Source organism: Bemisia tabaci, chromosome 4 (genome assembly GCF_918797505.1).
Source record: "Bemisia tabaci chromosome 4, PGI_BMITA_v3".
NCBI classification, from domain to species: Eukaryota; Metazoa; Arthropoda; class Insecta; order Hemiptera; family Aleyrodidae; genus Bemisia; species Bemisia tabaci.
In genome coordinates, this window is record NC_092796.1 from 16,140,630 (window position 1) to 16,156,297 (window position 15,668).

At 40.1% G+C, this 15,668-nt stretch overlaps 1 protein-coding gene across 1 annotated transcript in view; it reads left to right on the plus strand.

Annotated features, from left to right (window-relative positions):
* The window catches only part of LOC109034384 (uncharacterized), a 286,237-nt gene that overhangs the window by 231,156 nt on the left and 39,413 nt on the right, over positions 1–15,668 (plus strand). Inside the window, exons 6-7 of the mRNA XM_019047502.2 lie at positions 10,907–11,109; positions 13,520–13,684. Coding sequence (XP_018903047.2) covers positions 10,907–11,109; positions 13,520–13,684 — 368 coding nt within the window. The remainder of the gene's footprint in view (positions 1–10,906; positions 11,110–13,519; positions 13,685–15,668) is intronic.

The following is a 15,668-nucleotide window of genomic DNA, read 5'->3' on the forward strand; positions in this document are numbered from 1 at the left end:
ATAATTCCTCAGCTGTAAACGTAATCGACGCACCAGCGGAATATTGACGGCTCGCCCTCGCAATATTCCTTGATTACAATTTCCTCGTATGTAATAGGATTTATTAGGGGTTCAAAGTGCCCCTATTTTCCTCTCCGATCTCCCTCTTTTAGGCGAACTGAGGTTGGGCTTCACCGGTATCATGGGTGGAGCTGGCGTCACGTTGGCTATGCCTTTTTCGTCGAATTGACTCGCATTAAACGTTTCTCTAATGGAGCATTAGGCAGGGGAAAGGAGTCGGAATGTAGGTTCAACACGTTGACTAAACTTGCAGCCGTGAGGAAACGAGTATACGTTGCAATGCCGCTAAGTTTGTGAAACTTCTCTGTGCTGATGAGAAAGATCAAAAAATTACGAGCACGCAAAACAATGAAACTCCTAGAGACCGTTTTTTTGTAATTTACCATTAGACGGGGTTAAAAATGTTTGATCTTGTTTATTTATTTGTTTGCTTGTTTATTTGTTTGTTTGTTTTTAGTTTTTAGTTTTTAGTTTTTTGTTTACTTTTTTTTATTGTTTTGGAAGAGGAAAGTCTCCATTGCATGTGTCTAAAGAAAAATTTTGACACTAAACTTTCACCTATGAGTTGATATTGAACATGTGTGTCATACTCAACATTTTTTTACGTGAATTTATACTTGAGAAACTCGCCTTAATGACGTTTTAATCATTGACCGTGTTCAGTGGTCCATCAAGATTTTACTTCCATTTTTATCCATCTGTGTGTGTAGGAATGGAATAACTAAGTAGGGTTTTTGTGAAAAGTTACACAATCTTAGCAGCGTTGCAGTGTTTTTGATTCCTTTTTGCTAAACTCGGCTCACTGTATTCTCATCACGTAAACAACAGATGCATGTGGAATTCTGCCACTAATTCCTAACCAGCTAAGGTATGCCGTATGGTCACGGCGCGGCGTATCAAGCAACTATTTGAACTCTCCGGAGAGGAAATTGCGTGCGTAAAAATCGAAGGAGTTTAAGCGCGCTGCTCAGACTGATACCTAGACCGTCAGTTGTTATACAACAGCGCACATCAGGAGCTCTCAAAATGTTACACGAGACTCTTTATTCGTTCATCACCATTCATCCAGCTACTCTATATCAATCAGCAACACCCATATTTTCACTGGGCTCAACGAAAACATGGATGAAACCAAGGTGGTAGGTACCAAGGCTGGGTTTTACCAGTAAGCTCTATCTCAGATGAGACTGGTGCAATTTCACTTGCCGGTGATTATAAGTTTCAATTTGCAGTAAATGTGATTTTTTTACGATCCGCCGTTAAATCGGCGCGTGCATTTGATTTCTCTGGAAACTTGACCTCATGAACTCAGTTTCCAACTTTGTAACACTCGTTTAAATTGTATGTGTGATCGTCCGCGGGTGAAGTACCGGAAGACAAATAACTGAGCTTTTGGAACGATTGTTCGGAGAATTAAACGATTATTTGTATACCAGCCGACGTTTTAGTATCAGTCGGAGCAGAGCGCTGAAACTCCTTCAATTTCTACGTATGCAATTTCCTCTCCGGAGAGTTAAAATATTTGCTTGAGGCGCCGTGACCATACCTTTGCTGGTTAGGAGTTAGTGGTGGAACCCTACATGCGTCTGTGGAAATTCTTAAGATGAGAATACAGAAAATGAACCGAGTTTGGCAGAAAGGAATCAAATACCTTGCAACGGTGCTAATATTGATGAACTTCTTAATTCTTGTAAAAAGGCCTGGCAGTTTCATTAGTTTTCATTCCTACACAACCATAGACAAAAACTGAAGTAAACTATTAAAGGATCACTGGACCCACCAGTTTAAAGCTCCAGCAGTCTAATTTTTTAACTTGATAGACAAAAGGGAATCGGAGGGTCCTATTGGTGGAAACAGGTGGTTGCAATGGACAAAGAAAGCAGATAGTAGACTAACAAACGGCAACCAACGAAAGACCCTACAATTAGTCCACCATTTTCTCCCTCAGTCTACAGGATCCAACTATTTCAACCAGTAGGATCGCTCCATACTCCTTATGTCTTCTTTGTCTATTGCTTTGTCTACCAATTTCATCAGTCGGCTCGCAGGACATGACCCTGTGACCAGTGCATGCAGTTGGCTCGTTTTGTTCGCAAAGTTTATTTGAAGCGAGTTTTCAAAAAATACTTGACCAATACTTCAATGCTATCAAAAATTCATTAGTTCTCCCGCTCACCGAAAGCTTCGTGTGCCTTTGATCAAAAATCCTGTGAAAGCCTAGCCGACAAAATATTCCGGCCGGATCGACGCCACTCACTGATATTTCAATTTCACGGCTGGGTGTTCGCACTATGGACGCGGAACGACCGGCCTTGCAATGTGCATCCTAGCGTCATAAAGGCGGAGGAACGCGGGACCGTATTTTGCATAGATAACTTCCGAATCATAAATTCCGCCCCTCCGGCCCGGCCCGAATCAATTCCCGCCCCTCGGCCACTCGCACGAGTGGTGTTGGGTTCGCCTCCATTAAGCAGGATATTTACAGCTCATTTTTAGACGTCCCTACGCAACATTTACGACGGCTTACGTCCCGTCATTTAATAACTTTTACGGCCGAGGAAATCATTGCACCAATCCCGCGCCCCATTGACTCCGGGCCTCGCCACCGGACTTGCCCGCTGCGGAGCCCGTTACTTGCCATCGGATCAGGTATCGATAGCTAGACTCAAAAATCACCATAGCGATTGAACCATTCTTTGTGACTTCCGCAGCAGTCAAATACTGTTATGAACCTCCCGAAAAGCTGGTAAATTTTAAAAAGATAACTCAAAAAAACTGTTAAAATTTTTGTTTTGGAAAACCATCGTTGCGTGGCCATCTCGATTGAACCATTTTCTGTGGCTTCCGTAGCAATCGCTACACTGTCACTATCGCTATCGCTTTAACTGTTCTAAACCTTTTGAAAAGCTGATAAATTTTGAAAAGACAACTTAAAAAAACTGTTAAAATTTTTGTTCTGGGAAACCCTCGTTGCGTGATTTTTCGAGTAAAATTTAGGAAAGGTGATGAAATTGAAGCAAGGGCCGTCCTTAAATTACGTAACACCCTTTTTTGGCATTTTGGACCCTCCCTTTCTACCCTTTGTAACACTTTTGTAGCGTAGATCCTTATCCCTTAACACGTAATAACAAACTGGCCTAACGCTCTCCTCGACCCTCCCTCATCCCTAAAGCGTACGTAATTTAAGGACGGCCCTTAACGTAACTTTTGAAAACTCTCAAACTATCTACTATAGTTTTTGACACTATGGAAAAATCTTTAAAATTATATAAGCTTTTTGAAAAGATTATTATTTACGTAATTTTTACTTGACATAAATTTTCCGTAAAAAAGTAATCGAAGGAGTTTTCCGGCGCAAAAGAGATTATTGCTGGAGATCAGAAAAAAAACTAGCGAAATTTTCAGTGAGGAATTTCCAAGATTCTTCTCATTAATGCAATTTGCGAGGTGAAATGTGACCACATAGAGATATAGTTACGTTTTTTCGTGAGCAAAACGACGAATCAATGCCGGATATAAAATGCTTGGCAACCGTGCCATCGGTTTGCCTCTACCATTCTCTTGTTCTTTGACCTTCTCCCCATTCGTGCAAAGCCCAGTAGCGCCAAAGGCGGCAAAGAATTATCTCCCTTCGAGGATGCCGCCTCGTACCGAAATTCACCTCCTCAACGTTCCACGCTCCGCGGAATCGAGGAGAAACGGCAACGCCGCGGTCCGTTGTTGATTTTTATACGCTCCGGAGCGGAAATAGAAATAATCATGAGAAAATGGGAGGAAAATGTTAAAGAACCGCGAATGGAGAGATAAAAAATTGGGCACGGTAGGATACACTTGCGGCGCAAAGCTGAGCTGTCTTGATTTATTTATAGGTCACTCGGTGACTTATCGTGCGGGTCCGAGTAGTTGGGTTGTTCCTCTCCACTCGACTATCCCGCTCTCAGTGGCGAGGCGTGAACGATCGATCATCGATATTTCCCCATTTGAAGGTGCGGTAAAGAATCGATTATTGAGGTGTTCGTTACAAACACCCTGTCTATCGATTCTTTTCAATAGGTTTAAAAGACGGATCAATCGATATATCGCAAAGCCCGCCACTCGACTATCCGGCTCTCTTGCTTCGGAGTTCGGCCAGCGGATCAGGAGGGATTGGATTATGATGTGAATTTTTGATGCTTCGCCGAGGTAATCTGTGAAAATGCCTACTCCCGTCCCGCGTTTATTTCCCTCTCTTATTTTAAGTGCAGCTAATTGTGAATAAAAAATATCCGCCACGGAGGAAACATTAGTAGCAACATTGCCAAATAAGGAACCGCAAAGAGGCAATGTTTCCGATTGACAGGTGCCACATGCCCCCTCACCGTCCCCCATGTCTGGCAATGGAGATGTTGCATGTGTGAGGAATTTGCCATTTGACTGTCGATTCTTACGTAGAAGTTCGCGAGAAACACGATGGTGACACTGGTTTTCTCTAAAATCAACTCCCAAGATCAAAAAAAGCTCTCAAGTTGAGGCCATAATATAGGGGATATCCCACGCTATCCTGAGAGTCCACCTCTACATAAAAAAAAAACTCTTCATGCAAAGATAGGGAGCAAATACATTGACAGGGCTGCCACTTTATTTGGGGACTCTAAAACTGAAAACACGGCAACACTGCTAATGTATTTACTCCCTATCTTTGCAAGGAGAGTTTATCTTGATGTAGAGGTGGACTCTCAGGATAGCGTGGGATATCCCCTCCATTTTGGCCTCAACTTGAGAGCTTTTTTTCAGCTTGAGAGATTATTTCAGAGAAAACCAGTGGCACCATCGTGTTTCTCGCGAACTTTTACATAAGTATCAACAGTCAAATCGCAAATTCCTTACACATGCAACATCATCATTTTCGCCACGTTACTTCTAACCTCCTCCCCCATTTGTTCCTGAGGTTTTTTGAACTACATTTTGCAATTAAGTAGGAACTAAAATATCTGGCTCGTTTTAGAAACAATGAGCCTCCGCGGTAAAAATTGGCGATACGAGCTGCGTTTCAAAATACCATAGGAGTTCTTATATCCGACTAAAGAAGGCTATTGAAAAGCATGTAGCTGGCTGTAGAAAGCGGAGCAAATCATATAGCCGGGCTATACGAAGCTATAAAAAAGTATACAGTCGGGCTATAGTTCCTATCACGGTGCTTTACACTCTATTGCCATTGGCTATAAAAGGCTATAAGAAATTGTATAGAAATTCGTGTGCGTTGGAAATCATTAAGTTTGATACGGAACTACCTTAATATTTACAACGCACATTATATTTTCCTTTAAAACATATTTTTTTTCATCAATTAAAACGAGATGGTCCATACAGAGTGTGTAAACATTTCAAAATCATGAGTTGAAAAACGCTGACTCCGCGAGATTAAATATTAGACCTTAACACAAAGCGGAGCGGCGACGCATTGGTGCCTACAAACCTAACAGGGATACTTCACGCATTGCGCGGCGACGCACTGGCGCCTACAAATCTAACAGGGATACTTCACGCATTGCGCGGCGACGCACTGGCGCCTACAAACCTAACAGGGATACTTCACGCATTGCGCAACGCGTGAAGTATCCCTGTTAGGTTTGTAGACGCCAATGCGCGTTTCGCGCTGGCTGCCCGCCTGCCGTGCCGCAGCGTGCCACGGCGTCTGAATCAACTATTTCACACCAGAGGTATTGCACAGATGATACTGATCATAAGAAATTGAAGGCGCTCCAACATATTAAGAATGACAGGCATCCTTCAAAAGTACGGAGCTTTCCTCGCAAAATAAATCAAGACACTACGGCACAAAAAGCGAGCGATAGTCCAAAAAGTAACTAAGTCCTAGTATCCTTATTTAGTAACGTTTAGCATAAACTCTATCGTCTGGCTGTTGCTTGATCGCCATCGGCTATAAAAGGCTATAAGAAATTGTACAGCCGGCTACAGAAGCTATTGGAAATCTTACAACCGGCTTTAGGTCTATAGTATTTTGGAACACACATTCTTCTGCCAATTTTTACCAGGGCAGTGTCGTGTCCGTGAGTCATTGTTTCCCAACGTAGGTAAGTTTTATTTTATCCATGAGCCAGGAATTGTGGTTCCATATTAGAAAATGAAGTCCATTTTGGAGGCTTGGAGGACAAGGCGCATGAGTGCAGTCTTTGCAATTTCGCTAGGAGAAACCAATATTTCTGCTTTATCCATCAAAGCACCTATCTACACATAAAATTAAGTGGGACCTACGTTGTTCCGAAAATAAACCATAAATGGTGGTTCCTTTTTGCAACATCTACTCCGATATATTTGGCATTGCAGTCATATTGGTTGATTTATTGGATTTTGAGCGACGTGATTGGTCAGAATTCTTCAAATTGCTCCATTTTGAGGTACCATTAGAAAGCTTGATAACTCGCAGTTCAAACTATTGGAGTAAAAATCTTGTTCTCAACTTGGTAGAATCACCACTGCTGTAACGTCTGTTGTGAAATCATCCTTTTTGTCATCGTTTCACTCATCAGTCAAGCCATCGATGAAAGCATCGTTTAAATCACCGGTGAGGTCATCGATGAAGTACATTCTTGTTCTGTCGAAGGTGGGAGTAAATCGGTTTAACTGTAGCTGAACAAAATTCTGTTTTTTCTTTTTCTCTTCTTATCGGCTTTATTTCTTCGGAGCGGTTCTCTGAGATTGAAACTTTCTTCACGTGTCTCAGTTTTTCCGTTGTTTGTCCCTGACAAACTGACTCAACTCCTTTGAGCACCACCACCGTAGAAAGTCTGTCGATCAACCTGTGAAGTTCATCTGGCTAATCTGTTTTCGTAGGCAAAGTAAACAAACGCACGATTGGCTTTTCACGGAAATCTTTTCAACCTGCTTATCTCAGGCCTTGCCGACGGACATTGAATCCACAGCAACTTTGCTGAGTGGGTTGCAGCATTCAATTTTTCTCTTATGTTGCTGAATGAGAAATAAACGTTTTGAAAAGTTACACGCAATAATCAAATATACGAATTCTTTTTATTTTATTTCATGCCATAATGTAATTTCCTCTCTATATAATTTCATTTCGTTTTATATTTTTGATTATTTTTTATTTTTAAGTGATTAATTTGTGAGCGGTTTTTCACTGCGTGCACGAAGACATATTTCTCAGGAAAGTATTCAAGATCACGTTAAGTCAAAAAATTTGGATTTAAGTTTTTGACAGAAATTACTTTCTGGTATTCCAAGGATTACGTTGCGCGTGATATACTATACATTTAAATGTCATTTGAAGGCTTACACTGAAACAAAAAATTTCTTGAGATATTATATTTTAACTTAAAGCGCCGTTTCTTGTCGACAGAATTTGGTTTTAATTTTTGTTAAATCCGTGCGGATTGAACTTAAAGTCAGTTTTTTTTTAGTTAAAGAAACCTTGTTTTGCTATCGGTTTTTCAACTTAAAGTTAACGATAACAAAACGACGGTTTTATAACTTAAGGAAACTGATGTTGAATTGAATTCGCACGGATTTATTTTAAAAGAACCTAATTTTGTCGACAATAAACGACGCTTTAAGTCAAAATAATATCTCAAGAAAAAAAAATTTTCAGTGTACATTTAAATCGTGATAATAAAATTTTGAGCTTTGAACATGACAGGCTCATTTCAAATAGCATGCTCGGAACGACGTTTTTTGGACACCTTTCAGACCAATATAACTTGAATTGGTTTGATGTGTCACTTTTAGGCGTTTTTTGTGCCTCCACATTCGTTAAACACTCCTCCGAACGGTGGCTCGAACTTCTCAATTTTGGATTTTTCGGAACCAAGATTCCGACCTCATGAACAGTCCCATTTTATTTATTTTTTAATTCTCTTCCCATCAACTTAATTCAAAGTTGTTTTATAATTTATCTTATTTTCATTTTTAAAGTATAAAATGCAAATGATGCGATGTTACTGCAATATCGCAGAGGAACAAGCAGCGTCTGATTTCGGATTTTCATACTTATTTTTGAACGGCTGTCTAAGCGACGAGAATCGTTTTGGCTTCACTTTTAACTTCCCGCAGAGAAGAGTCTGCTTTGGCCTCTGCCGCCGAAAACTTTCATCCCGAACCGAGGAATCAAAATGTAACGACTTTTGCGACATAATCGCCACTACTTTTGATGGGAAGCTCGGTGAAACCGGAACAGCTCCAAACCAAAGCTTCACAGTTTCTTGAAGCCGGAAGTTTTTATTTCACAATTTTATAGAGCAAACTTTGCTCAAAGGTGCTTAGCAAAGTGTGCGGAGCTCGATTCAGCCATTAATTAAGTAAAATGGTGCTTGGAACTTTAAGGTGCTGTCGAAGTTTGGATGACTCGATGATGAGGCCAGTTTGGTGGTCCCTTTGTAAATGGGGCATCCGATAACGATGAATACCTCGTTCCTCCGACGGCACCCCCCCCCCCCCCCTCTTCTCTGAAATCTTGTGCCAATCGGAGGGTTCAAATCACGCATCATTAAAATTTAAATTCAATCAAAAACTCGAACAACTTTGCCGTTAACAAGTATGCTACGAGCAAGATTGATGTCCTTCTAACTGGCTTTATGAACTTGAAACTTTGCATTGATTCTATCGAGAGCCCATTATATTCCCAAGACGGAAAGAGAGTCCTCCACTTCTTATTTTTTATGTCAATATCAAACAACCCCTTACTTACTGTTACCCTTAGAAAGTCACCTCTCTCTTGAAAAATTGTACGGAGCTCTTTGAAATGGACAAAAATTGAAACGATGTTTTCATACAAATAAAGAGAAAATAGAAAGTAAAGAGCCAGGAAAAGGTGCCAAGAAAATCTGAGAGGACCAATCCCTCTATCCTAGGAAAACGATGTATTACTATACTATTTTGATCTCTCCTCTAAGGTGTTATGGCTCAGATGTTAAAAGCACCAAATAAACGTATCTACCAACCAACCTACGTTTGAATACAAAAATGCCACCAAAGTTTTTTCCTTCTTGCTTCAAGTTGAATAATCTCCAGACCGAGCAGAAAAGTTATGGAATAAAAAAGACGTTCGATTTCGGTCGATTAATATTTAATTTTAAAAGATTAATTTAATTATTGGCTACAAATTTTAATACTGATGCTCGATCAAATTCTTTCTCCGCCAATCCGTGATTTTAAAATGACAATTCTCCTCATTTGTGAGTGAGATGTCAACTGCTATAAGTAATTTCAGTTGATCCTAAGACGCTCATAGTGCCTGATCAGATTTTTGACGATGAGCGATAATCGTATTTTCAGGCATGCGCGGAAGAAAAATAATTGCAGTGGTTCCTTGACGTTCTATCCTTATGTGAGCCGCAAGAAATCTAGGAGGCAGTAACCAGATTTCTGGCATTGTTGCTGATGTGTCTGGTAGATCTATCCTAGGATATCTTCGTGTATATTATAAAAAGTATTCTAAGCGTATGCTTATGTTAATGAACAATAATTATGCTACAGGTTTAACAATCAATAATAAACCATTTTCAAGAGGGGAGGTGGTAACATAAGGTAGTCAAAAGGCTGGAAGCTAAGGTAGTTTAAGTAACTGTTTTCAGTATCTATCTGATCATTTAAAAGTGAAATATCGACTTCAGTCCTGCGTTCCTTAATAGTTTTTAGCACACTTAGAATTCTATCGTCATAACCTTTATGCAGGATTTTTAAGTCACTCTCAATTCAACTAATCAATATTTAGAGCGCAATAAAGCCAACGAAAATTTAATTTTGCGTCTTTAAAGTGTTCCTAGTACCTTGTTTTAAAATTTATAGCAGGTGTTATTCCTAAATATTGCTGCTGTCGCTATGGCTGCGGGAAAGAGCGCCGAGCGTCGACTCTCGACGAATTAAAAGCATCATTACTATCGGTTAATTTCAATTTTCATTTTCATCCCTTCGTATTTACAGTGCGGAATACTGCCCCTCAGCCCGTGTTTAGCGAGCATTGCACCTATTTTATGACTAAACCCATTAAAATACTTCAGCGGAGTCCCGATAATCCGCGCCTGGGCACATAATTCGCTATGTGGATTATTCGTTGTCAATTTTAACGCCATGTAATTTATCCTTCTTTCTATCATTCCTTTTCTTTGAGTACCTCTTATCGAGCGAAAAATAATTAGCAGGTTTCAGTTAGGAGGCGAAACAAGTAAAAATGTGCGATATATTCTTAATCACGAGAAATAATCCTTCCCAATACGTTTATGTGCTTAATGGAGATGTTGAATGTGTGAGGAATTTGCGATTTGATACTTTTGATACTGTTGATACTTTTGTAAAAGTTCGTGAGAAACACGATGGTGCCACTGGTTTTCTCTGAAATCAACTCCCAAGCTCAAAAAAAGCTCTCAAAGTGAGGCCAAAATGGAGGGGATATCCCACCCTACCCTGAGAGTCCACCTCTACATCGAGACAAACTCTCCATGCAAAGATAGGGAGCAAATACATTAGCAGGGCTGCCACTTTATTTGGGGACTCTAAAACTGAAAACACGGCAACCCTGCTAATGTATTTGCTCCCTATCTTTGCATGGAGAGTTTGTCTCGATGTAGAGGTGGACTCTCAGGGTGGGGTGGGATATCCCCTCCATTTTGGCCTCATCTTGAGAGCTTTTTTTCAGCTTGAGAGATTATTTCAGAGAAAACCAGTGGCACCATCGTGTTTCTCGCAAACTTTTACGTAAGAATCAACAGTAAAATCGCAAAATCCTCACACATGCAAGCAAATAATCGCGGATAATCGAGACTTCTCTCAGCATGCAAATATACTTCTCTTGTGTTGACACGTTGTTGAGTGGTTGCGTTGTTGGGTGTTGCAGGTTTTCGGGAGGCGGCGGTGATCCCGGACCCGGACCTGCGGGACGACGAGGCCGGCGACGCGATGGTGGAGTCCGAGCCGGAGATCATCCTGCCGGACGACAGCCTCGCCGACACGGACCTCCACGACCACGACCTCATCGACTCCGTCATGTACATATACTTCGGCGGCTCCCGCGAGGACGGCAGAGGCGCTGGCAGACAGGTAACCACCAACCTCTCTCATCCTCGCTTCTCTAACGTATCCTTTATACTGAGAGTCAAGACAATGTGAATCCATTTCTGATTGGTTCCCGTGTTTTAGGCCTTCACAGTCACAAACGAGAATAAGGATTACATTTTTACCGATTGCAAAGATTATAATCTGGAATGGACCAGGGAATTACGGGTTCGGCAAGAAACAAACGGAACGAGAGAGGGAACGGAGAAAGGAATTTGAGAATGGACCGATCAAAGATTACAAAAAACGTTCAATTTCTGTAATCTTTATTCCCGTTTGTGACTCCATGAGGGGGTGTTGTCTTGACTCTCAGTATAAAGGGACTCTACTCTAACAGAAGGGCGTATTTCGATTCCCGCAGGAGCCCTGCGGGCTGATTATTGAAATTGATTGACAAGGAGATTGATAAAGAAGGCAAACTGAAAATACAGCGATCCTATTGGTTGAAGCGGGTGGTTGCAATGGACAAAGGAGGGGAGTAATAGACAAATTAACGGCAACCCGTAAGAGACCCTTTAGTCAGTCCATCATTTTCTCCCTTAGTCTATAGGAGTTATACCTATTTCAACCAATATAGGATCGCTCCATACTCCCCATGTCTTCTGTGTCTATCGCTTCGTCCATCAATTTCAATAATCAGCCCGCAGAATGCATAGATTCATATGTAAAACAGGGCCCACGTGGAAAATGAGGTGCCGCGCCGCGGCACGGCGAGCGGGCGGCCAGCGCGAAAAGCGCCTACAAACCTAAGTGGATACTTCAAACATTGCGAAATGCAAGAAGTATCCACTTAGGTTTGTAGGCGCCAGTGAGCCTTTCGTGCTGGCAGCACGCCCGCGCGCCGCACTGCTTCGCTCTGTTTGGCTCTAATATTTAAACTCGCAGAGTCAGCGTTTTTCAACTCATGGTTTTGAAATGTTTGCAATCTACATGGATTGTTCTCATTTAAATTGATGAAAAAAAAAATATGTATCAAAGGAGAGAATCGACGGTGGAAGTCGGCAATCGCATAACTCGGTTTGCGACGACGCAGACATCCTGTCATACTTTCTTTTTCAAACGGAAAAGTACTCAGCGGCAATTCTTTAAAACTGCCGTGATATCTCATCTCTGTGGGAAGAAAATTCTGCATAAACTTCACGGAATGATGTCCATTTGTTCTCCTCTAAAAAACAACATATAGACGGAGATTTTCAGACACCGCAAACGAGGTGTGTGATTCCGGACTTACGCCGTCGATATGTCCTCGCGTCAGAGAAGCGACGTCATGTCACCGTTTCCCCTAGGAAAGAATGTAACTACATTTTGATGTTGCCGAATTTCCCCTCGTAAATTGCAATTTTAAAGGAAGAATCTCGGGCATTTGTAACTTATAATGTCACTAAATTTTTATCTGTTCTCATGCAAAAATAAAAAAAAAAAAATTGTGGGCAAAAGTTGCATAAGTACATTATTTTGAAAAATGAAAGTGTTTGAGTCAATTTTGCAACCTTGTAATGAATATAGTTTCCTTTGGTTGCTCAATGATCCTAAGAAGCTGTACTTGCGTAACATTATTGCAAACAATGGGCCACCAGACATGGTACGAATTTCAGCATTCTGAAAAATGTTTCTTAGCCAAAATTTCACGTGAAACACGATGCGCACAGCAAAAATTACCAAAATCAACTCCTTACAAAGATATTGAATGATTCCTGATGCGTGAATTCAAACCACCCGCTCATGAAAACTCAATGCTCTACGTGATTCACATCGCGCGCTAAACGTTATCATGACAGTCTCTACGATATACAAATCTAGCAACCTCAATCTTGACGCTTTGGCTCAGCTATAGCAAATTGCTTATAGTTTGAACAACACATGGTGGGAAATGAGCATTGCTCGATTGAGAAGCTTGCTGAAACCGTTGTAGTGCGCGATTTGACTCAAGTAGAGCTTTGAGTTTCTTGTGAGCGGGCAGTTCAAATTCCTCGTAACCAATGTGAAAAAAAAAAACGGTAATATCTTCGTTAGGAGTTGGTTTCAGTGATTTTCGTTGTGCGAATTGTGTTTTACGTAAAATTCTGGTTAAGAAACTTGTATCAGAATACTTAAACTCGTACCTTGTCTAGTGGTCCATTGATTGAGACATCGGTACTTCTGAACAGAACTTAGCTCGAAGTAAAGTTTACAACCTCATAAACTCAATTTTTAGCCCCATCACGTCAATGTAAATTTTTTTTCAAAAAAAAGTCTCAATGTTATTTCTTAACTTTGCGCTTTATTTCTCAGAATTACAAAAATTGAACTTACTGCCCTCATCATTGAAAGCTTCATTTTATTCTCTTCGTTTTTAATGAGTTTGAATTCAATTGAATTTTTCCTAATATTGTTGTTTTTTTTTTCATGTCAATAGGTGCTGATCGTCGGAGCAGTGATCGGTCTTGTGGCGCAGTTTCTGTCGCTGGCCAGCGCTGTTCAAAGAGTCCGAAGCTTCCCAAGGGAAGAAACAACTGTGATTTTATTACATACACAATTAGCTTTTACCGTTAGTAATCTAGTCTTCATGCTTGGAGTCCAGGTAACTATCTCATCTTACTGTATCGTAAACAAAAACAAAAAAATTTCCATCTGAGATCAGACGTATCAAGAGAGCTTTTAACTTCAATGCATGACTTTATCAGTATATGTAACGGATAAACGCAGGTTTGATTATAGGGCTGGATAAGGGGTTTGACTTCATGGGGTTTCAGGACCATTCGTCAACGATTTTTTGTCCGCGCACCTGTTTTGTCCAGTAGTCTACGTCCCCGCGTAAAATAAACAACAGTGACTTGGCCCAAGTGTTATATTTCAGTCCGTATGTGAAGTTATATTGACAATATCGAAATGAAAAATTGAGAGAGAATAAGGATGTGTTGCTACGGTAACTCATTTTTTAAATGAAATGTTACTTTCCTCTTTTGATTCATCTTTTTAAATCGTCAATGGTGAATATTTGGTTTTATTTCTATCCTCAAAATTTTCGATGTACACTATACCTTATATAGATACTTTTTTTATTTTTTATTTTTTTTACGAAATTATTACTTCATTTTGAAAATATTTACATTTTTAAAACGTGATAAATATATAAGGAATCTTTTTTAAACGATGGCATCGATATCAATCTCAATGAGCCGCAGTTTTGGTGAAAGAAACTGCAAAAATGAATAAAAGGGGGAAGAAACCAAGAAGCACGCAATCTTTAGTTTTAACCCATTTGTACATCGATCTTTTAGAGTCAAGTAGGTCGAATTTTGAGCGTTTGGTTGCGCGCACACCACGCTGCAGCACAGTAAAAGAACTAAATATAAAAGAAAACAAGCAGGAAGCTCCAACGCATTGGCGTCGGAGAGCGGCTCTGGGGGCAGTAGTTGTAGTCAAGAATGAGGGCCTAGACACATTTTGTCATTGATGTACAATCCGACAACTGTCGATTCATGTTTTGTAACTTAGCAGATTTACGTAGCCGGTGTATAAATGTGTATTGGGCTTTGATATGGCGAATACATGGCATTATCACTTGTTGTATACTTTTAATTTTGAAAGCTCTTTGGAGGTCCGCTTCCTAAAAAATCTCTGGTTGATAAGTCGTTTAGCGAGGCTGCAAAAAATTTGCATTTTTATATCTGAAAGTGTAGGTATTGGTTTTTTGTATAATTGTTTTTTTGGATTGCTGGAAAAGTAACGCATACTTCTATAATTTAGGACTGAGTCAGGGAAATATAAGGTTCGTTAAATAGTAAATATTCCTAGTACCGTGTGACACTATTGTTAACGAAAAGTTTTTGCAACTTGTCAAAGAGGTTGTTGAATGATCTTCGAATAACTTTTGATGAGCTAGAGGTAATGGTTCTATCTGCAGCTCGTGGACTTCTGTACGATATTGTCCAGAATCATCTAAATTTTCAAAAAGTGTCCGCTTGTTCGATACCCAATTTGCTCATTCATGCATACAAGGAGAAGCGCATGAAAGCTTTAGCAGACATTTTGGAGATGAATCAAGAATTAGATGAAGAATTTATGACTTAAATCACGGCACCTTAATCACGGGATGACCTTAATTACGGCAACTATTTATTGTCCATGAGATGCAGATGGTTCCATTTCCCTAGCTCATCAAAAGGTATTCGAAGATCAATTTCATCAGCCACCCGTACGAACCACGTTTCTAGTGACCCGTACTTGCTTCGCACGTATGAAACATACAATCAGAGAAAACAGAATTCATCTTACAATAATCAATAATCAGTAGGACATGAATCGTTGCGATGTATAATACGACATTATAATGCGGCATTACTATTGTAATTCATTTTAATGGATTAGGGGCATTATAAATCATTATTGCCACGTCGGAATGAAATGTTGTAGACTGAATTGAAAAGCATGTTGGCAAAATTTATTATAAAAATAGTATAACATGTAGGTACATAACATAAAGGTAATACAAATTAAATGATTAGAGCGTGTATATTTCATTACATTATAGGTATATTACAATCATTTTTGTCATTGTTGGA